The following is an 18025-nucleotide window of genomic DNA, read 5'->3' as shown; positions in this document are numbered from 1 at the left end:
GAACGGATTCCCCATCGGGTTCAGGTCTAATTGTCATCCCTAATCATACACTAACCAAACTGAGTTTTAGGTGACCTTTCTCTGTCTATACAGAAATGTCCATGCACGCTGAGTCAAAAGGTAGTGTTTCTTTAATCAATAAAGCTCAAATTACCTACTTTGTTTTTTGTTCTGTGCTAAATTTGCCTCACAGTCACTGATGGAGGATTCCTTCCTTCATTCATTCAAGCAAAGCGTTGAAGCTTGTTCAGTCAGATAGCTACATGGCACCTACTGTTTCCTTCTACATTGATTGATGAGATGAGCAGCTAGCACCAAATTTATTTCAAAAATTTTTCATCGCATTGTCAAACAGTGAATGAGCTAAAATCTATGGAACAGTGAATGAGCCATTGCATTCTATTTCTCCATCACAGATCATTGTTACTAGTTACTGGAACCAAGCACTGACACTGGCAACATCACACTAAACAATTAAACAAGCAGCAGTCAAACGATTTCAAATCCAAAAGCAAGCCAACTCTTAGAATAGATAGTACCGGAATTCAATGCTTAGTCAAACCTTTGTTATTGTTGTTGTTGTTGATTGAGATCGAGTTTCCTGGCTGGGAAGGTGGCGACTCAGGCCGATCGAGGAGGAGATTTCCGGCGGCGGAATCTTCTTCTCCGTGCTTCTGCGGTGGGTTGGGCAGTTCGGTGAGGATCTGGACGACTTCCCTCATCGTTGGCCGCTCGACGCTCCGCTCCTCCACGCAGAGCATTGCGACGTGGAACACATGCATCGCCTCGTGGATGGGGACTGCGTCGAGCCTGGGGTCGACGATCTTGGTCGCCTCCTCTTTGTCGGAGCCTGTCGCCTTTCTCACCCATTGGACGATGTCCACTCCGTCGCCGAACTCACCCACCGGCTTCCTTCCCGTTACCAGTTCCAGGAGGACCACGCCGAAGCTGTAGACGTCGCTCTTCTCGTCCACCTTGAGGGTGTATGCATACTCTACGCCGACGCCGAGATTCCACAATGAGAACAGTGATGGTGAATTTTATAGATATTGTGAACAAATTAAACGAATTAAGCAGTAGATTGGATTGCAATTTGCAAAAGAATGAATGAAGGTCAGGTCAGGTCACCTGGAGCAATGTAACCATAAGAACCAGCAATGGCAGACATGCACTCCGAAGTGCCGGAGTCCTGCAAGAACTTGGCGAGTCCGAAGTCGGCCACATGAGCTTCCAAGTTGGAGTCCAACAGGATGTTGTTCGACTTGACGTCTCGATGGAGGATCAGCGGCGAGCAATCATGGTGGAGATAGCAGAGGCCCTTTGCCGCCTCCACAGCAATCTTGTACCTTGTGTTCCAGTGCAAATGACCGCTCTTCTTCCCATGGAGAACCTCCCCCAGGCTCCCGTTAGGCATGTACTCGTACACCAAAAGGTTGGTCTCGTGGTTGGAGCAAAACCCCAGCAATCTCACAATGTGCCGGTGGCGAATCCGCCCTAGCGTTTGTATCTCTGCGTTGAAGCCGTGGTCGTGCGACGAGCCCAGTCGCATGGTCGGAAGCCGCTTCACTGCCACCTGTTCGCCGTCGGGCATGGTGACTTTGTAGACGATGCCGGCGCCGCCTTTGCCTATGATGTTCTCCTCCTTCAAGCAGTTCAGCACGTCGTCGCAGGTTCCAGCCGCTGGAATGCGGTGAGTTTCCATGCGCGGGCCTCGTTTGCCTTCTTCAAAGACCGGGCCTTGACGGTGGCCGCAATGGCGAAGGCGATGGAACAGAGGAGAAGGCCGATGACGAGCAAAAGCTTGAAGAAGGCTGAAAGAGAACCCTTTGCGCGTGCAGAGGTTAATGAGGCCCCTGGCTTGCAGGGGTCGAGGTAAGGACCGCAGAGGTCAGGATTGCCGACGAAGGAAGTGGCATTGAAGTAGCTGAACTGGCCGGTGCTCGGGACGACTCCGGAGAGGTTGTTGTAGGAGAAGTCCACCGCCGTCAGGCTCTGCATCGTGGAGATGGCCGCCGGGATTTGGCCCTCGAGATGGTTCCTCGACAGGTTGAGGTAGTTCAGGATCCGCATCGCCGCTATCTCCGCCGGAACGTCGCCGGAGAGATTGTTTCTACTGAGGTCTACAAAAGTCAGAAGCTTACACTTGCTAATCTCCGGCGCGATTGCACCGGAGAACTGGTTCCCGCTGCAGTCCAACTTGGAGAGCTGTTGCAGCCTCCCGATCTCCGGCGGGATGCTGCCGGCGAATGAGTTCTGGTTCAGCAGCAGCTTCTGGAGGCCGGAGAAGTTCCCGATGGACGGCGGCAGAGGCTCGGTGAGACGGTTGTTAGAGAGGCAAATTTGTCCTAGATTGGGAGAGATGGTGGAGTTGCTGGTATCGGGAAAGCCACCGGTGAGGAGGTTGTCCTGGAACTCCACCTGAGACAGATTCGGCAAGCTAAATAGGCCTCTAGGAATGGTCCCGTTGAAGTAGTTCTCTCCCATTCGGATTCGGCTCAAGGATTTGCAGAGGCCGAGCGAGTCTGGAATCGGACCGAAGAGGAAGTTGCCGAGGACGATCAGAGTTTCAAGCTTGTCGCCGGAGCAGAGATCCAGGGGCAGGGAGCCTGTGAGCTTGTTCGACGATAGGTCGAGGAGCTGAAGACGTCCGTTGGTGCCGAGCTTCCGGGGAATACTTCCAGTGAAATTGTTTTCCCAGAGCTGAAGCACCTCGAGCCGGGGGAGGTCGCCGATCAACTCCGGGATAGCGCCGAAGAGCTTGTTGCGGAAAAGGTTGAGCAGAGTGAGGTTTCCGAGCTCGGCGAAGCTCGAAGGGATCTCCCCTGTGAGCGCATTGTTCGAGAGGTCGACGGACTTAAGGTTCTTGAGTTGGCCAAGTTCCGGCGGTATCTCGCCTGAGAGGCCATTCACTTGAAGGAAGAGGGTGTCGAGGTTCTGGAGTTGGCCCATTTCTGGCGGAATGCGGCCGGAGAGGCCGCAGTTAGCGGCGTCGAGGCGGACTAGTGCAGAGAGGTTGCCAATCTCCTGCGGGAGGCTGCCTTGGTAGCTATTGTAGTAGCCGATGTAAAGCTCGCGCAGCGCAGTGAGGTTACCGATCTCGGGGGGAATGGGTCCGGTGAGCTCGTTGCCAGAAAGAGCAAGGTACTCGAGGAATCTCCAGCTGCCGTACTCCGGGGGAATGGCGCCGGAGAAGAAGTTGCCGCCGAGGTGGAGGTGGCGGAGCAGGGGCATGGACTTCACCGCACGGGGGAGTGGGCCAGTAAGGTTATTGTTGTAGAGGTCGAGCACGCGGAGCTGGGAGATGCGGGCGAGGGCGGGCGGGAAGGAACCATTGAAGATGTTATTGGAGAGGTTGAGATGGCGTAGGGACGAGAGGAGGGAGAGCTCGGCGGGAATGGGGCCGGAGAGGGAGTTGGCGGCGACGGAGAGTCGGAGGAGGGAGCGGAGACGGGCGACGGCGGCGGGGAGGAGCCCGGAGAAGTTGCGGCCGGAGAGGTCGAGGGAAATCACAGTTCTTCTGGTGTTGTCGCAGGTGACGCCGGGCCAGGAGCAATGGTCGGAGGCGGCGTCCCAGGCCGGGAGGGCTGCGGCGACGGAGTCGGACAGAGATGACTTGAGGGAGAGAAGGGCGCGATGCTCCTCGGCGTACACAGCTCCAGTTGCCGCCTCGGCGGACGGCCGGAGGAGGAGGAGGAAGAGGAGGAGGTGGCAGTAGAAGAAGAGCATGTCTTTGCTGTGAAGTTGACGAGGAGTCGTCCCCCAGCTGCAATACATGTAATATTTGCTTGTCTTTTATGAAAAAACCCATGGAATTTAATATATTAAGTAGGGGAATTTATTAGATCCTGATTTTTGCAGGATTATGCTTTAGTTATCGACATTTACGAAACCACCCTCCATTTCATAGAGGCTGGATACGTATAACCGCCGGGGTAATGGTGCGAAAGGGACCCGCGGTTCCTCCAAATGGGGAACACAATCAAAGGATGCTGGGCATCTGGATTGATCGCCGTAATTTACCCTGGTGGTCGGTGAATACATTTGTAGGAATTAGGACATCCGGGTTGTAACCTCCAAATGCGCAATCAAAAGATACATCTGGAATGCGTTTCCCTATTTACCCTAAACTTCCGCACCGGCCACCCCAGAGAAGTGGCTACTGGGATTATCTTTTTTTTTTTTAATACGTATAATTGCGTAATATATGATTAAGATGTGCAATTGCATGATTAATAAAGACATTCAGTTTATAAAACTAAATCATGACAAAAATAAAATAGCTACCATTTATTTGGAATTCGATTGGAAATTTTAACAAAAAATAAAAAGACATTATTTTGGCCAATAATGTTCCTTGTCTTCTTCTCTCTGTATTACTAACTTTTTTTTTCCTTTACTTTTTGACACTTTTTACACAAATTATTGGCCATGTTGATGTTGACAAGATGCAATGTAAATACTAATAGTAATTCATTAATTTTGATTAATTGAGTTGTAAGGAACTCAATGAACACAACCCAAGGCCTTCCAGTTGCAACTAACAGAAACAAACAATCATTATCAATATCATCATCCATTGAAAACTGCAATTCTCTCGTGCAATTTTAGAAAGAAAAACCCATCGAACAAGATGTTTACTCAGACATCTTAATAAGAAAACATGTGAAACAAGCTACATGAATTTAGTGCCTTATTTCATTCGACGCAAACAGCTAGGCAAGTCGAAAGAAAGAAAGAAAGAAAGAAGATGATACTTCAGCGATAGAGGCTCTCTGATCGGAGGTTTTCCGCGATCTCAGTTTCCCACCGGTCTCCATTCTCGAGTAGTTTCTCCTTGTCATATAACAGCTCCTATAAGGTTGGCAAGTCAGTGGTTATGTTGAAGGAAAGTAAAGGGAGTGGCAGCTCCCTGATAGACGAATGGAGAAACCATTGAACCAAAAACCTACTTCATGAGTCTCAGTAGCAAATTCAAAGTTCGGGCCTTCGACTATCGCGTCGACGGGACAGGCTTCCTGGCAGAAGCCACAGTAGATGCACTTTGTCATGTCGATATCATACCTGTCCAGATTGCAGTTGGGATCATCGCAAACCGAAGGTTAACAAGGCACAGCAGTGAATACCAAACATTTATAGAGCTTACAACCTTGTAGTTCTCCGACTGCCATCCTCTCGTTCTTCAGCTTCGATTGTGATTGCTCTTGCAGGGCACACCTGACAGAAAAGGCATTCTAGTTAGAGGTCTTTGATCAGAAAGAACAAATGTTAGACAAAACACTCTTAGTACTCGTATGACGATGAGCAAAATACAAATTCTCAGAACCGTTACCGCTTCACAAAGCTTGCAAGCAATACAGCGCTCCTCTCCAGTAGGATAACGCCTGAGGGCATGCTCTCCTCGAAAGCGTGGACTCAAGGGACCCTTCTCAAAGGGGTAATTTATCTGTGGCAAACAGAGTGGACAACAAAGCATTAACCACTGCAGCTTAAATAGAAGGATTTATAGTGAGCAGCATTAGATGACTTACCGTGACCTTCCTCTCAAAGAAGTATTTTAATGTCAAATTTAAACCGCGAATCAATTCCGTGAGAAAGAGAGTATTGACAGTACGCTCAAATACTGAAATCACCAGTGCAATAAGTGAAAAGATACAAGCAAAAAAGTGAGTTTAAGTTTCCATGGGCACATTATAAAAAATGAAGAAAGAAAAACAAGAGGTTACCAGAATTCCAATCCTTGGCGATGTCCCTAGCAAGTTTCTCTTCTTCTTCATCCTCTGCACATTAAATATATGAAGAAATCTATGACTTCCATATTATGTACCCCTCTAGATATGAGTTATGGGAAAATGCCCATTTAGATATGACAATTTTTTAAAGCCAGCAGAATTTGGATTACCGCAAACTAGAGTATTATCCATTCTTCTAAAAGTTAAAGGGGATTAGATTAAAATGGACAAAAAATAAAACTACATGACGAAACAATAGTAGAAATTACACGGACTGCATATTTTAGAGATCGCATACAAAAGCTTGTCATTAAGAAAAGAACAAATCAGCTTGCTTAAGTATAAACAAGACTACCATCCAAGGGTTAGGGGCAGCCTTGTTGACTGAATCATCAACTCCAGCAAAGAATGTTTAAATTGCAATTAATCATACTAACATGTATGAAGGTCTTCACTTAGGAATGAGCAGATAGCACACACCAGGTCCACGGTCATAGTCAAGTATTGAAATATCATTTCGATATGCATTAGAGTTATTCATATTTGTACAGGGTTAAATTAGACCTAAATCACCCATTCAATTACATGCTCTCATTATTAGCAGAGATAAATTTATGGAAACCACAAAAGGATCAAGCCAACTACTACTAGTAGTAGATTTATCGTATCATGCAATAGAAAGTACTTTTGTTGGACTGTCATGGGAAAAGGTCAAAATAATTTTATTAGCAAGAAACACTAATTATAAACTTCTAATAAGGAAATGCACTCATTGCTTATTAGGAATCTACATGATCATATTGAGGCAATCAGAAAACCTTTGGTTATATATGGAGATTTGGAGCCTGTTCTGAATGATTGTGAGTAGTTTCTTGTTATCAGTGCAGCTTGTCCAGCCTGGACCTAAATAATACATGAAAAAGTTGGCTTATAATCTTCCTATATATCTAATCAAAAGAAAATGTAGACTGGAAGAATTGATAGAAATTTGCTTAAAAAGAACATAGCATATATAGCAAATAACCTTTATATTTACTAATCAGTACAACCTCATAAGCAATTAAAATAACCAATCCAGATTATCACTGGACTACCAAGAACAAATTAGCTCAGATTTTTATTTTCTGGTTCTCATAGATAACAACGGAAATAATGGGGGGGGGGGGGGGGGGGGGGGGGGGGGATGTGTGATTAAATTTATTTGGATATTACTAGTGCAGTGACATAGCTTTTCATAGATATCAATTAAGACAGAAGATCCATTAACTGACCTCAAATAGTTATGACTAACACGGGTTGATGTTGATTATGATGATTATGAGGTGGAAGAGACATAGGACAACCAGGAGAAACAGCAGGGTGATGATGCTGATATTGGTATTTGTATTAATTCCATTTCAATTATCTTCATGGTTTATACAAGTGAATCACCCAAAACCCACTAAGAGTCTAAGATTATGTCTCTGGTTATAAATCATGTTTCCTATCATATCTAAATAGGGAAACCAGTAATGAACGCTTTGGAAACAATTGAAATTTGCAGATACATGTTTGCCAAAATCTGATAACTTGTCCTTCAAAAATTTTTCATCGATGTCACTATAAATAATCTTAGTTTTACCAGTTTATTTGCAAGTGTTTCAATCAACTCAAAAACATATCATTAGATATCAATGAAGAGTAGCATTACGAATTTGGATATTATAGAAAAAGGTTTGTAAAAATATCGTTTGAGATATATCCAGAACAATTAAAAAAACCACAATTATAAGGAAACCCTTAGAAATACACATTATAATCCCAACCATTTGGCAGATTATCAACTATATGATATTGTAATAACAAAAGTTAGGCGCTGATGATTCAATTATTCGGTGGCCCTGTCAAAAATATGAAATGGTACTAATTTGTGAGTTTTAATATACGGCGTGAGGAAATAATTGGAACTGTTACTAATAATGCTGCTTTTTTCTACAATAGCAAAAAAAAAAAAAAAATCCGTTGAACTGGTTTCATATGTTATAATCACGAATGAAGCAAAGAAAGAAAAGTCATCTTGCCAGAATCTCCCCTTGTTTTCACTGGATTCAACATTACCACTTAATCTTATACGAAAGAAAAAAAACTAGATGACTGAATAAAAAACACCAAGTCTAACTCGGCACGGAATGAACGAATGATTGTTCAGAAACGCAAGGAACACAGCAAGAACGACTTTTCTTTTTAACATATTCAATGAAAAATCAGTTACGAACAACACACAAATAAACATCCAAATCACATCTTAACGAAGCAGAAACTATCCCAAAACAAAAGGATCAGAAAGGAAAACATATCCACTGAAGAATGATTTGATGTTTATTAACGAATCGTAAAAGAAAAAAAAAACCCTTCTAATCTGCAATCTCACTGAAAACGACATATGGATCACGAAACATGGGGCTATACTGGGGAAAAGGTGATAGATCATACCGATTGTCTCCGAAGAGCCTGTACAGCTTGCCGAGCGAAGATTCCCGCCGCCATGGCACCGAAGGCAGAAGTGTAGGAGACGAGGAGAAGCCAATCGTAGAAAGCCCTTGAAGCGGCCGCCTGATCGGGTTATGAGAGTGATTTGTAGCGCCACCAAGAATATACCGGTTCGTTACGGAAGTGCTACCGTGATGGATTCATAACAGTCGGTCAGTATTCCCGGATTCGGATAAATCATCTCATGATCCGAATAGAACCATCGGGTCGGATTCTTGTCTAGGTTATTGGATGCGGACAAGGACCGAAATCTCAGAGAAGGCAATGGCGGCGGCGAGGGCAGGAGTTATCCAAATACTGGAAGCTCGACCACCTCCGTCGCCATGGATTCCCTCTCGCGCCACCACAATTCGGTTCAAGCAAGCAGTAGATGAAGTTGAAGAAGGTGGAGGAGCGCTTCTTTCTCTCAGATCCATTCGTCGAAGAGCTCTTCTATGGCTTGCCCTTCCCGCCCTCGCGGCCGTCGTTGCCCCCTCCGCGGCCTCCGCCCTCTCCTTCGGCATTCGTGTGCATCTACATATTCATTCTGTTTCACTTCAATGCTCTGCGGGATAGATGAATTCTTACATGTACTATTTTGTTTCTTCTTTTGGAAGCCGGGCCGAAGGATTGGCTAAGAGAACAGAAGAAGAAGTCTGCAAAATTTGTCCTTGCCCCAATTGAAGCCTCGAGGGAGACGCTTCGCTCCGCATATGGCCTTCTGAGTGGTCTCGGTTTTTTTTCCCTTCTTGAAAGTTTGCCCTTTTTGCCCCTTCATTAGCTTGTTTGTTGGCTTTTCTGATTGCTTGCAGCAGAATCAGAAGGGGAGAAATCTCAGGAGGTGATTAGACTTCTGAATTTGGCGTCGAGAGATTGCGTGCCACAGCAAAGGAACACCCTAGTGCAATTGCAATCTCAAACCGGCGTGGAGGTTTGCATCCAATGTTGCTTTCTGTGTTTCTTTTCATCGTTGGAAAAGTATAAGTTTCTATGCAAAGAAGAAACTGTGATGCACGAAGAACTCATTGAAGTATCTAAGTTCATTGTTCAGGTCTGCACTTTTCGATTGGTCGTAAACAATGCTGCTTCTTTGCTTGATAAGAATGATCCGGTCAAGTTGGAGGCTGAAGCTTCTCTTGATGATCTTATAAGGTTGCATATTTTGGAAGTTTGAAAATTCAGCTCTTGCTTTTGGATTCACAATGAAAAATTTTAACATGTAGATGGAAAGGACCTTGAACTACTACTTCTAGGCATACATTAATGTTAACTATTGTAATGTACAATAAACAATACAATGAGCCCTATTCGGTTCCATTGCATGCCATTGGATTAAATTAAAATACATAGTTTTCGACCTTAGCCGTTGGCATTGGCTGTTTCAACTTTTAGGTGCTCAAAAGAATGGATGACTGTGTTGGAAACTCAATCAAATTGATATGTAGTATAACAGTAAATCAGTCTAATAGCATAAACACAAACAACTATAGTTCATATGGGAACTTAAAACTCAAATACTTTATTGTTATTCACATCTCGGGCAATATGTGGTAGATTCACCAACCAGTCATGGTCGAGAAGCTGTCATGAAACTTATTTGACAGACCCAACTTCATCATCTTTGAACTTTGAGAATTCAGCTAACCAAGAATGATTTTAGCCATGTGGTCATCTTCCCCTAAAATGTAATCCATCCATTTCTTCGTCATTTTGAATGAAGAGTCTAGTCTCTTTGTAACTTTGAACACATTCAATTTCCTATTGCAATCTAATGTGCTAATTCTGTAGTAAAAGATCATACAAACATCAGGCTGTTGAGTTGGTTAATAGTCATGTAAACTATATGCTCTTGTAGCGGTAATTATAGACCTCATGGCAACTTGAATTTTTGCAAAGCATTTTGTAATTTCTAGTATGTCAAAATGTAATGCTGATTGGTTTGAAAATCAGTTGTATATTCGTCCTTGCAGATCATTTTCTTTCCTTGGGAATCTGATGACTGACTGCAACTTTCAGATCGAAACAGATAGGTATATTACTTTTTTTTATCACTATTCAGTCAAAATTTGATGAAGAAGGAAGCAACATAACCAAAAATGCTACTAGTTATCCTTTACAATGGACATCACTATTCATCCATGTTGCAGTTTCCTTCTTCCAGATTGTGATAATTAATGAACCTTTTAGTTCTTTAATTCCTTGTTGACAGGGTGAGGAGAGTTGCATTTGTGTTTGATGTGTACTGTGTGTTGCAGAGAAAAGTTGAGAGATGGATTAATGGATACAGTCTCTTCACTGGATAGATTTGAGCAGGGCATAAAGAACTGCTTAGGTGTCTGATCACCTGGGCCTGGGCCTGGCCCATGTAGAGGTGAGCCTGGAGAACCTGGTCTCTATTGTCGATTGAATTTAAATTTATGTCATTTATTATTTTGTGCTCAAGAAGAGGTCCAAGTTCATGTAAAAACCCCTCTAATAACTTATACTTCCACATGGTCTTCATGGTTGATAATGTCATTAATATGCCAACTTGTGGCTAGGCTCGAGCTTGTGAGTCGTGACAACCTAGCATCGAGCTTGCGGTTGCGATTCACGACTAGGTTCTAGCCGTTGGCTCACAACCAAGCCGTGGGAGCAACTAACAGCCACGAGTAATCTAATGAATTCAACCATGTTGAAATCCAACAAGAAAAAATTAATAACTCAACTACATTTTTTTTAAGAAAAAAAATAATTATAAAATAAACAATTGGGGAAAAAACACAAGTTATTTGATACGATATATAGTAACTAAGGGATGATTAGTTAAGAATTCACCTACATGATTAAATGGCATCATTAAAGATTAATTAAAATAATCACTCATTCAAGACAAATTTGACCTTTATGAGCTTGTAGTCCTCCACATGCTTAATAAAATATTCCACAACATAGTTAATCATATCTTATGCCATAAATAATTATAACAAGAAACAAATAGTCAGTTTTGAATTATTTTTTTCTAGAATCTAAAACTTAATTTATTTGTTTGGCATCAAATACCTTCCTCATATAATATATTATAAATTAATTAACATGCACATATTAAATATACGCATGCTCATATAATAAATCTTCTTTAAATTCTTCCATGCAAAGTCTTGACTTGGCAACATAAATCATAATCAACAGTTGGTGGAGAGCTTTCAAGGGAATAAACTGATGCAATTATAATGAGAATAATTAATAGATACATAGATAATTTATTTGGCAGGCATTGAATAATAATGTTGCAACAGTATTATTTTTCAAGTGTAGGAAATTAATTTTTATATTTATTTTTTTTGTGAATGAAGGTGGGTTGTGAGGTGACTATAATTAGATCAAGATAGGTTGAGATTATTGAGTCTGGCGAGGTGTAATGAGTCGAGTGAGGTGGATTTAGTTTGCTCGAGGTTATACCAAAGGTGAGTTGTGGATATGGAGTCTGGGCATGTAACTCTCATTTTATCTTTTTCGCTTGTCTATAAGCTGCTTTCTACACTACTAAAGCTAGTAGAAGTTGAAGAAATTCATCTGGCAAAAACTTCCACAAGCATGTTTTGGTGTAAAACCAATAAGAGCAGTTCAACAATTATGTTCAAGCATAGATAGATGGATCCACACTCTACCAACATTGATTTCTCAAAAACTTGGCACCAAATTCAGAATTTTCATAACTTAAAAAGAGAATACATGATTTTGGTTGGGAAAATACAAGCTTTCTATAGAACATTAGAACTTTGTAGTGTTTCTTTCAAAGTTTTCAAGTTACATATATTGGAAAAACCTTACAAAAGAATTTCTACCATTGCATGCTATGGAGTGAAAATTGAAGTCTTTCTTCCTCGAGTGCTGTTGAAACTTTTCTCCATTTGTTAAATGACTTCAGCTATTCTAGCTCAAGATAGCATCAAAGTTTGGAGTGATACATTTATTCCAAAGATTGCTATGGCTAGAACTTTGCTGCTTATCAATGTTTTGGGAGCAGATCTTAATTGGACCGTCGAAAGGAAGAAAATAGTTCTCATTTTCTGCTTCTGTCGACGATGAACCTTTTGAGCTTCCAAGAAACAGGAAGTACAGTACATTTGCGGGATGAATCGGATTTACCCTGCGCCAAAAATCCATGCAGATACATAATAATGTTTGATTGAGGAATGCATGAAAATGCTAGGAGTGAATTGGTAAACCTTTGTGTTTGGTCATCGAGAGCACCATAAAATTGCATCGATCAGATTTTTCTCAAGTATTCTCGGATCAAGTAAAAGAAGATTGAAGTCTGGTAAACAGGCATCTTTGTCGTAGGATTTTTTAGAAACCCAACTTTTCTCTGCTCTTCTTTGGATTGCCTTTTAAGTCATCCATGTTCACAATGTCACTCAACCTTTTGCTACAATCTTCAGCAGCTGCAGTGGCATAGGTCGCCAGCTTCATATCGAACAGCTTTTCAACATTCCCCTGTGAAAAAAGCGCACTCTGATTTGGATTTCAATAACACACATTTGTTCCAAGTAGAGAAACAAGGTGAGAAGCCGACTAATTTTAAAATCCTTTACACCTCCCATAAAATAGTGTGACAAGTCTTGAATGTACCTTAATGATGATATTAGGTGAAACATAGAGAAACTTGTTCATGCTTGGGATGACAAAAGGTAGAAGTTCTGGCCGAAGGAGTCCACAAAGTTAAAGCACCATAAGAGTTCCTTGGCAATTCTAGCGACTGTATATACACTCACCCAGTGATTTCAAGGTTGGAATGAGGCAAAAGAACTTTCAGCTTGTAGTACGATAACTTCTCGTCTTCATTTTCCGGCACAAAGAAATGGAAAAGGATGTCGTCTGGATATCTAGAAGAAGACAAAAAAATCAAACAAACACCGACGAGTTTCAATTAAGTGGCATTTAAAAACCATGAAGATGATGCCCACATAACTTATTGGTGCAGTAGCATTATGTTATATGGTAAAAACTCCAAAGCAATCTCATTGTCAAAAGGCCTAGCTCATCATAAAAGAAGCTAACTAAGTTGAGACATTATTGACATACATACTTTATTGCCAAGGCAATTGCAGCTTATCAAATGCTAGAGCAATAAACACCCTTCTTCATTTGTCGAATTGATGGACAGACATTATGATCCGGAATAAATCACAATAATTGCTTGGCATATATACTGCATGTTATCACAATAGCAATACTAGATTTTCCCAACATTTACTCAGTCCTGATTTGCTAATAGATGCTACGTTCATGATTGATTTACATTAATCTAATTGATTGTTTAACCAATGCACTGGTTTCTGACTTTCTTCATATAATCATCAAGAACTGGAAACAAACAACACAAAATAAGAGCAAGAAAGACGAGAGAACCTGGAGCTAGAAAGAGTAGAGTTTGCGAGCACAGCGAGCACTCGGAGATCCAAGCAATCCGTCGAAGAGAATAGATGTAATCGTCTACCTTGCTTGTCTTGCTCTGCAACGGAGGCACTGCAAAAAGCCATAGGCAAAAGACATTACAAAGGGAGAATTTTGATAAGTTCTAATTATTAAGGATTTTTTAATAAATGCTCAATAAAATAGAATAAAAGTAAAAAAAAAAAAGGCTATATAAATTATGGAATCGGTGGAATTAAAAGCATTATGCCGGCATTAATTGTTTATTTTACAAATAAATTCTCTGCAGCTTTTTACAATAAATACTTGCTTAATTGTTTTATTTATAAATAATTAATTTGGCCGAGTGTCCGATAAATAATAAATAGGGATGCATTATGTACCACGTGAAACCTAATTAATTATTACAGATTGAACTGAACATTAATTTCAATAATAATATCATCATAAATTCATAATAAAACAAAAAACAACAGTGAAAATATAATATGTATAATTTGCAGAGAGATTAATTTGCAGAGCTTTTAAGATTGATTACATGTGTCCTTGATTAATTAGATAAAACAGAGCATTAATAATTGATAAAACATGCGTATTGTTCTCCTGCGGCGGCGGCGGCGGTGGTTAGATCACGTTATCGATCTCAAGAACGTAGGAAGCGTATCCAGAATCATTGGAAGGAAATCCAACATCATCCGCCAAGAACTCCGAGATCCGACCGAGCTCGTCCCAAATGCTATCTCTCATGAAATCGTTCGAGCTCGAGCTGATCTGTTCATTCATCATCACCATGGCCAACGACGAGTTCGCCGGTAACAGAGCTTGGCCTCCGCCTTTGTTATTGCTGATCATAGAGGTCCAAGCGCCGGCGTCGACGAGGTTGGCGGTAGCGTGGACTTTGTGGGGATGAGTGTGGTTGAGGTGATGATGACGATGGAGGAGTTGCAACTGATCCGCCGGTGAGCCGCCGGCGGAGGAGGTGCAGCAGACGTAGTCGTCGGGGTCGCCGCAGTTGGTGACGCTGCTGGACTCCGGAGGCGACTTCGTCGGAGTAGTGATCGAGGTCTTGTAGCTGCTGGGTTGCTTCTTGTAGGAGGCGCTCCTCTTGAAGATTCTGCAGATCGTCCAAACTTCCTGCAAATTTTTCATCATCGTCGTCACAAATTCTCATTTTTTAAACGAGATTTAAATACTTAATTCACACTTCGTCGGGGCTTCATCAATTAAGTTACCGCTTCTTGCATGGTTGCGGCGTTCTTGGAGACGGTGGCGGAGGAGGCGGCGGAGTCGGGTAGGCGGAACTCGTGCATCATCCAGTCGGTCTTGGTGCCCTTGCCGGCGTGGCCGCGGTAGTAGACGAGGGACTTCTTGAGGCCGATGAAATGGTGGGCGGCGGACTGGATGGGGCGATCGACGCCGGTGGCTTTCCAGAAGCCGCAGCCGGTGACCCTGTTCGGCCGGACACTGTTCCTGTACTTCCTCCCTCGCCGGCAGAAGAAGTACCATTCCTTCTCCCCCGCCGTGATCATAAACTCTGCACTCCGATCACAATTTATCTTATCAAAATCGCATTTTGTCACGATCAACCTAATCAAAATCACATCCGGAGGTGAGATTATTAAATTACTCGGTAAATCCCAGGGCTCGTGCTTGTAGACGTCCATCTCCTTGATGATCTCGATGCTGAGCGGCTTCTTCTCCACCTTCCGGCGGAGGTAGAATCCGACGAGCTCCTCGTCGGTGGGGTGGAACCTGAACCCCGGCAGCATCACGTCGTCCTCCTCCACCTCCGGCGCCGGCGTCGTCGCCACCACCACCTCGTGCTCTGCTCTCGCCCACTTCTCCATAGTCAAAACTCTGTTTCAAATACTAACCGTTTCACTGCTTATGCCACTTCTCCTCCTTGATCAGCGGGAAGAGAAGGTCCGCGAGTGGGTGGAGCTCCGGCGAGGCTGGCGTAGGTCTATATAGAGCGGAGAGACGGGGATCCATTAATGGTGCATTGCATGGCGGAATTTGATGGAACCGCGCACGAGGAGAAGAGGAATAGAAAAAGAGATGGAATTATTAATTCTTTTAGGGGTTTTTTAAAAAAATCAAACACGTGGAATATTAATAGAGAAAAAGGTCGTGAGGAATTTGATAAACAGTTTGGGAGTAGATTGTAACTTAATAGAGAAATGCACTTTCTAAATAGCTTGCCAAATAATCTTTTTATTATTTTTTACATTTTCATTTAAAATAATAATTAAAAATACTATAATTTTTTAATTTTTTTCACTCGAACACCATTAAAATCTCACAAATATCACATTTGTAAATGAGTAAGTTTAATTACTCATTTATCATGTTTAATTTTTTTTTAAAAAAAACCAAAAATTGTCCATCTAAAACATTAAAATAATCTCGACATAGTCTCATTCAACCCTACCAAACACACCACACAAACAACATAAATGTTAAAATAAATAATAAATAAATAAATATTTATAACGTACAATACTCTGTTGAAGGATTACCAAATCGTCTTATGGAAGAATATAATTAAAGTACACCCAACCAATCAAGTGAAGAACTAGCCAAAACTCTCAACTTCCACAACTTATTGTATTTTTTTTCGCTAAGTATAGATTCCATAGAATGGTTCCAGGCCCGGCTCTAGGCATAGGCCGGTAAGGCCTGTGCCTAGGGCCCAATTTTAATTGGGGCCCATTGGTTAGGGTATTTAGGGTTAAAGGAGGGTTGGATTATTGGATTTAACCCGGAAGAAAGCCCCGATCCGCATTCGCATTCTCGCCGCCTCTTCAAAACCGCCCGATCGCGGATCGCTTCTTCATCTCCCCTTTCTTCGAGACTTCGACGCAGGCGAAACGCCGAAACCGCGATCATCTCCCTCCCCTGTCCTTCGAGGCTTCGACGCAGGCGACAGGCGAAACCGCGATCATCTCCCTCCCCTGTCCTTCGAGGCTTCGATGCAGGCGGCAGGCGAAACCGCGATCATCTCCCCTGTCCTCGCGAAGCACCGCCGGCTTGCCACCTCATTTCTCGCGAAGCAGCGCCGGCTCGCCGGCCGCCGCCCCATTTCTGATTTCTCGTGAAGCACCGCCGGGCGCCGGATCGCCGCCCCATTTCTCGCGAAGCAGCGAGCGAAGCAGCGCCGCCCCATTTCTCGCGAAGCAGGCCCCATTTCATTTTCTCGCGAAGCAGCAGGTTGGGCGTCGGACTCGGCCGTCGGATCCGGACCATCCGGTAGTTTCTCTTGCATTCTCGCCGCCCGGCCCGCCCAATTTCTCGCGAAGCACGAGCCATCCGGTTGTTTCTCTTGGATTCTCGCCGCCCCATTTCTCGCGAAGCAGCGAGCAAGCATTCTCGCCCGTCTGCCGCCCCATTTCGCTTTTTGCTGCTGCTGATTGTGCTCTTATTCTTCCAGTATTATTGTTGATGAGATTTACTAATTTAAGTAATAATTTTTTGTGTTTGATCCAGCTGTTCTATAAGTCCTTTGACGAATCGTTTGAGGGGCGGTGGATCATTTCTGACAAGGCAGACTACCAAGATAGATTACAAGTCCTTTGACGAATTCGCCTAGGGCCCCCCGTAGGCTTGAGCCGCCCCTGAATGGTTCAACAACACAAGTAGTTCGAATACCCCAAAGTATATAATTATATTGTATGTAGAATCGAACCCTCGTTAGTCATCACGTTGTGGTAGGTCATGCCACACTCCCATCCCCATCATTATTCATTCATGAGGCATCGAGGCAATTAGGGCACCCCACCCACCATTAATATTAGTAAACTTCGGATTGTGATCCAGTAAGCTCAATTAATTAAGGATGCTAATCACGCTCTTTACCCTGGTGGTCGGTGTTCCGTTCCGGACCGGCCACCCCAGGGATTAGTCCATGAGAATGGGATTTATCATTTTTTTTTTAGTAAACTCAATTAATTAAGCTAATCACTCTTCTTTTGTTTTCAGAGAATTAAATCCTGATGGAGGCAAGAAAGCCGTCAATTTAGGTTGGACCTGTCAAATTAGTCTGTCCAACCAAACAATTTAGATGGGTTGGTTAAAATTTTATCAATCCATTTTAAAATAAGTTTAGGTGGGCCAACCCGTCTAGGCTCGTGATCCGTATGGGTCGGCTTGTGATGGATTTGGATTGGATCACAGGTTGAAAAAATTTTTTAATTTAAAATTAAAGTAAAAAATTCAATGAATAGTGGATTTAACTTATGAATCTAACTTTTCTTCTTCTTTTCAGAGATTGTTCTTCGAGATGAGCCATTGTGCTGTGTTGGCATACAATAAGATACAGATAGATCATGGTGGTTTGCAGAAGGAAAATGAGTGTAACGTATCAGGTTTTA

The 18025-nt window shown here is 42.8% G+C and overlaps 4 protein-coding genes and 1 pseudogene across 6 annotated transcripts; 1 reads left to right on the top strand and 4 right to left on the bottom strand.

Annotated features, from left to right (window-relative positions):
- Positions 1-421: 421 nt before the first annotated feature.
- Positions 422-3727, bottom strand: LOC141831617 (uncharacterized). Its single transcript, XM_074719011.1, is given in 3 exon segments — positions 422-994; positions 1129-1674; positions 1677-3727. Coding segments are annotated over 3 exon segments (3045 nt in total). The 5' UTR covers position 3727; the 3' UTR covers positions 422-545.
- Positions 3728-4554: 827 nt separating this feature from the next.
- On the bottom strand, positions 4555-8329 carry LOC141831620 (uncharacterized). Its single transcript, XM_074719016.1, has 8 exons — positions 8202-8329; positions 6548-6632; positions 5724-5777; positions 5529-5620; positions 5330-5443; positions 5147-5214; positions 4950-5061; positions 4555-4851 (listed from the first exon to the last, which is right to left on the bottom strand). Exons 1-8 carry the CDS (start codon positions 8253-8255, stop codon positions 4756-4758), a joined length of 675 nt encoding a protein of 224 aa, XP_074575117.1. The 5' UTR covers positions 8256-8329; the 3' UTR covers positions 4555-4755.
- Positions 8330-8502: 173 nt separating this feature from the next.
- On the top strand, positions 8503-12733 carry LOC141831619 (uncharacterized). 3 transcript variants are annotated; one of them, XM_074719014.1, is made up of 7 exons: positions 8503-8763; positions 8855-8965; positions 9050-9168; positions 9289-9389; positions 10208-10267; positions 10493-10608; positions 12662-12733. In XM_074719014.1, exons 1-6 carry the CDS (start codon positions 8523-8525, stop codon positions 10575-10577), a joined length of 717 nt encoding a protein of 238 aa, XP_074575115.1. In that variant the 5' UTR covers positions 8503-8522; the 3' UTR covers positions 10578-10608; positions 12662-12733. The 3 variants fall into 3 exon arrangements, with proteins under 3 accessions (XP_074575115.1, XP_074575116.1, XP_074575114.1); XM_074719015.1 differs by lacking the exon at positions 12662-12733 and having other exon boundaries at positions 9053-9168; positions 10493-10755; XM_074719013.1 differs by lacking the exon at positions 12662-12733 and having other exon boundaries at positions 10493-10755.
- On the bottom strand, positions 12144-13762 carry LOC141832568 (putative galacturonosyltransferase 5; annotated as a pseudogene).
- Positions 13763-14279: 517 nt separating this feature from the next.
- LOC141832243 (NAC transcription factor 32-like) lies at positions 14280-15502 on the bottom strand. The gene is made up of 3 exons (XM_074719738.1): positions 15283-15502; positions 14888-15189; positions 14280-14789 (listed from the first exon to the last, which is right to left on the bottom strand). The coding sequence occupies exons 1-3, from the start codon at positions 15500-15502 to the stop codon at positions 14280-14282; spliced, it is 1032 nt and encodes a 343-aa protein (XP_074575839.1).
- Positions 15503-18025: the final 2523 nt, after the last annotated feature.

The sequence above is a fragment of the Curcuma longa genome, chromosome 7 (genome assembly GCF_044706935.1).
Source record: "Curcuma longa cultivar G26 ecotype Majalengka, Jawa Barat chromosome 7, ITB_CL_G26_1.1, whole genome shotgun sequence".
Lineage (NCBI taxonomy): Eukaryota > Viridiplantae > Streptophyta > Magnoliopsida > Zingiberales > Zingiberaceae > Curcuma > Curcuma longa.
The sequence above is the reverse complement of the archived record's forward strand: the minus strand, read 5'-3'. Positions and strand labels throughout refer to the sequence as shown.

What these genes read in the sequence shown, in the direction of transcription:
- LOC141831620 (XM_074719016.1), bottom strand. Translation starts at nt 8,255, where the DNA reads ATGGCGGCGGGAATCTTCGCTCGGCAAGCTGTACAGGCTCTTCGGAGA. An exon ending in TCTTTGAGAGGAAGGTCACG is followed by an intron (nt 5,444 to 5,528) that starts GTAAGTCATCTA and finishes TGTTTGCCACAG; the next exon opens with ATAAATTACCCCTTTGAGAA. An exon ending in TTGCTACTGAGACTCATGAA is followed by an intron (nt 4,852 to 4,949) that starts GTAGGTTTTTGG and finishes CCAACCTTATAG; the next exon opens with GAGCTGTTATATGACAAGGA.
- LOC141831619 (XM_074719014.1), top strand. Translation starts at nt 8,523, where the DNA reads ATGGCGGCGGCGAGGGCAGGAGTTATCCAAATACTGGAAGCTCGACCA. An exon ending in CGCCCTCTCCTTCGGCATTC is followed by an intron (nt 8,764 to 8,854) that starts GTGTGCATCTAC and finishes TTCTTTTGGAAG; the next exon opens with CCGGGCCGAAGGATTGGCTA. An exon ending in CGCATATGGCCTTCTGAGTG is followed by an intron (nt 8,966 to 9,049) that starts GTCTCGGTTTTT and finishes GATTGCTTGCAG; the next exon opens with CAGAATCAGAAGGGGAGAAA.
- LOC141832243 (XM_074719738.1), bottom strand. Translation starts at nt 15,502, where the DNA reads ATGGAGAAGTGGGCGAGAGCAGAGCACGAGGTGGTGGTGGCGACGACG. An exon ending in CGAGCCCTGGGATTTACCGA is followed by an intron (nt 15,190 to 15,282) that starts GTAATTTAATAA and finishes ATCGGAGTGCAG; the next exon opens with AGTTTATGATCACGGCGGGG. An exon ending in CCGCAACCATGCAAGAAGCG is followed by an intron (nt 14,790 to 14,887) that starts GTAACTTAATTG and finishes AAAAATTTGCAG; the next exon opens with GAAGTTTGGACGATCTGCAG.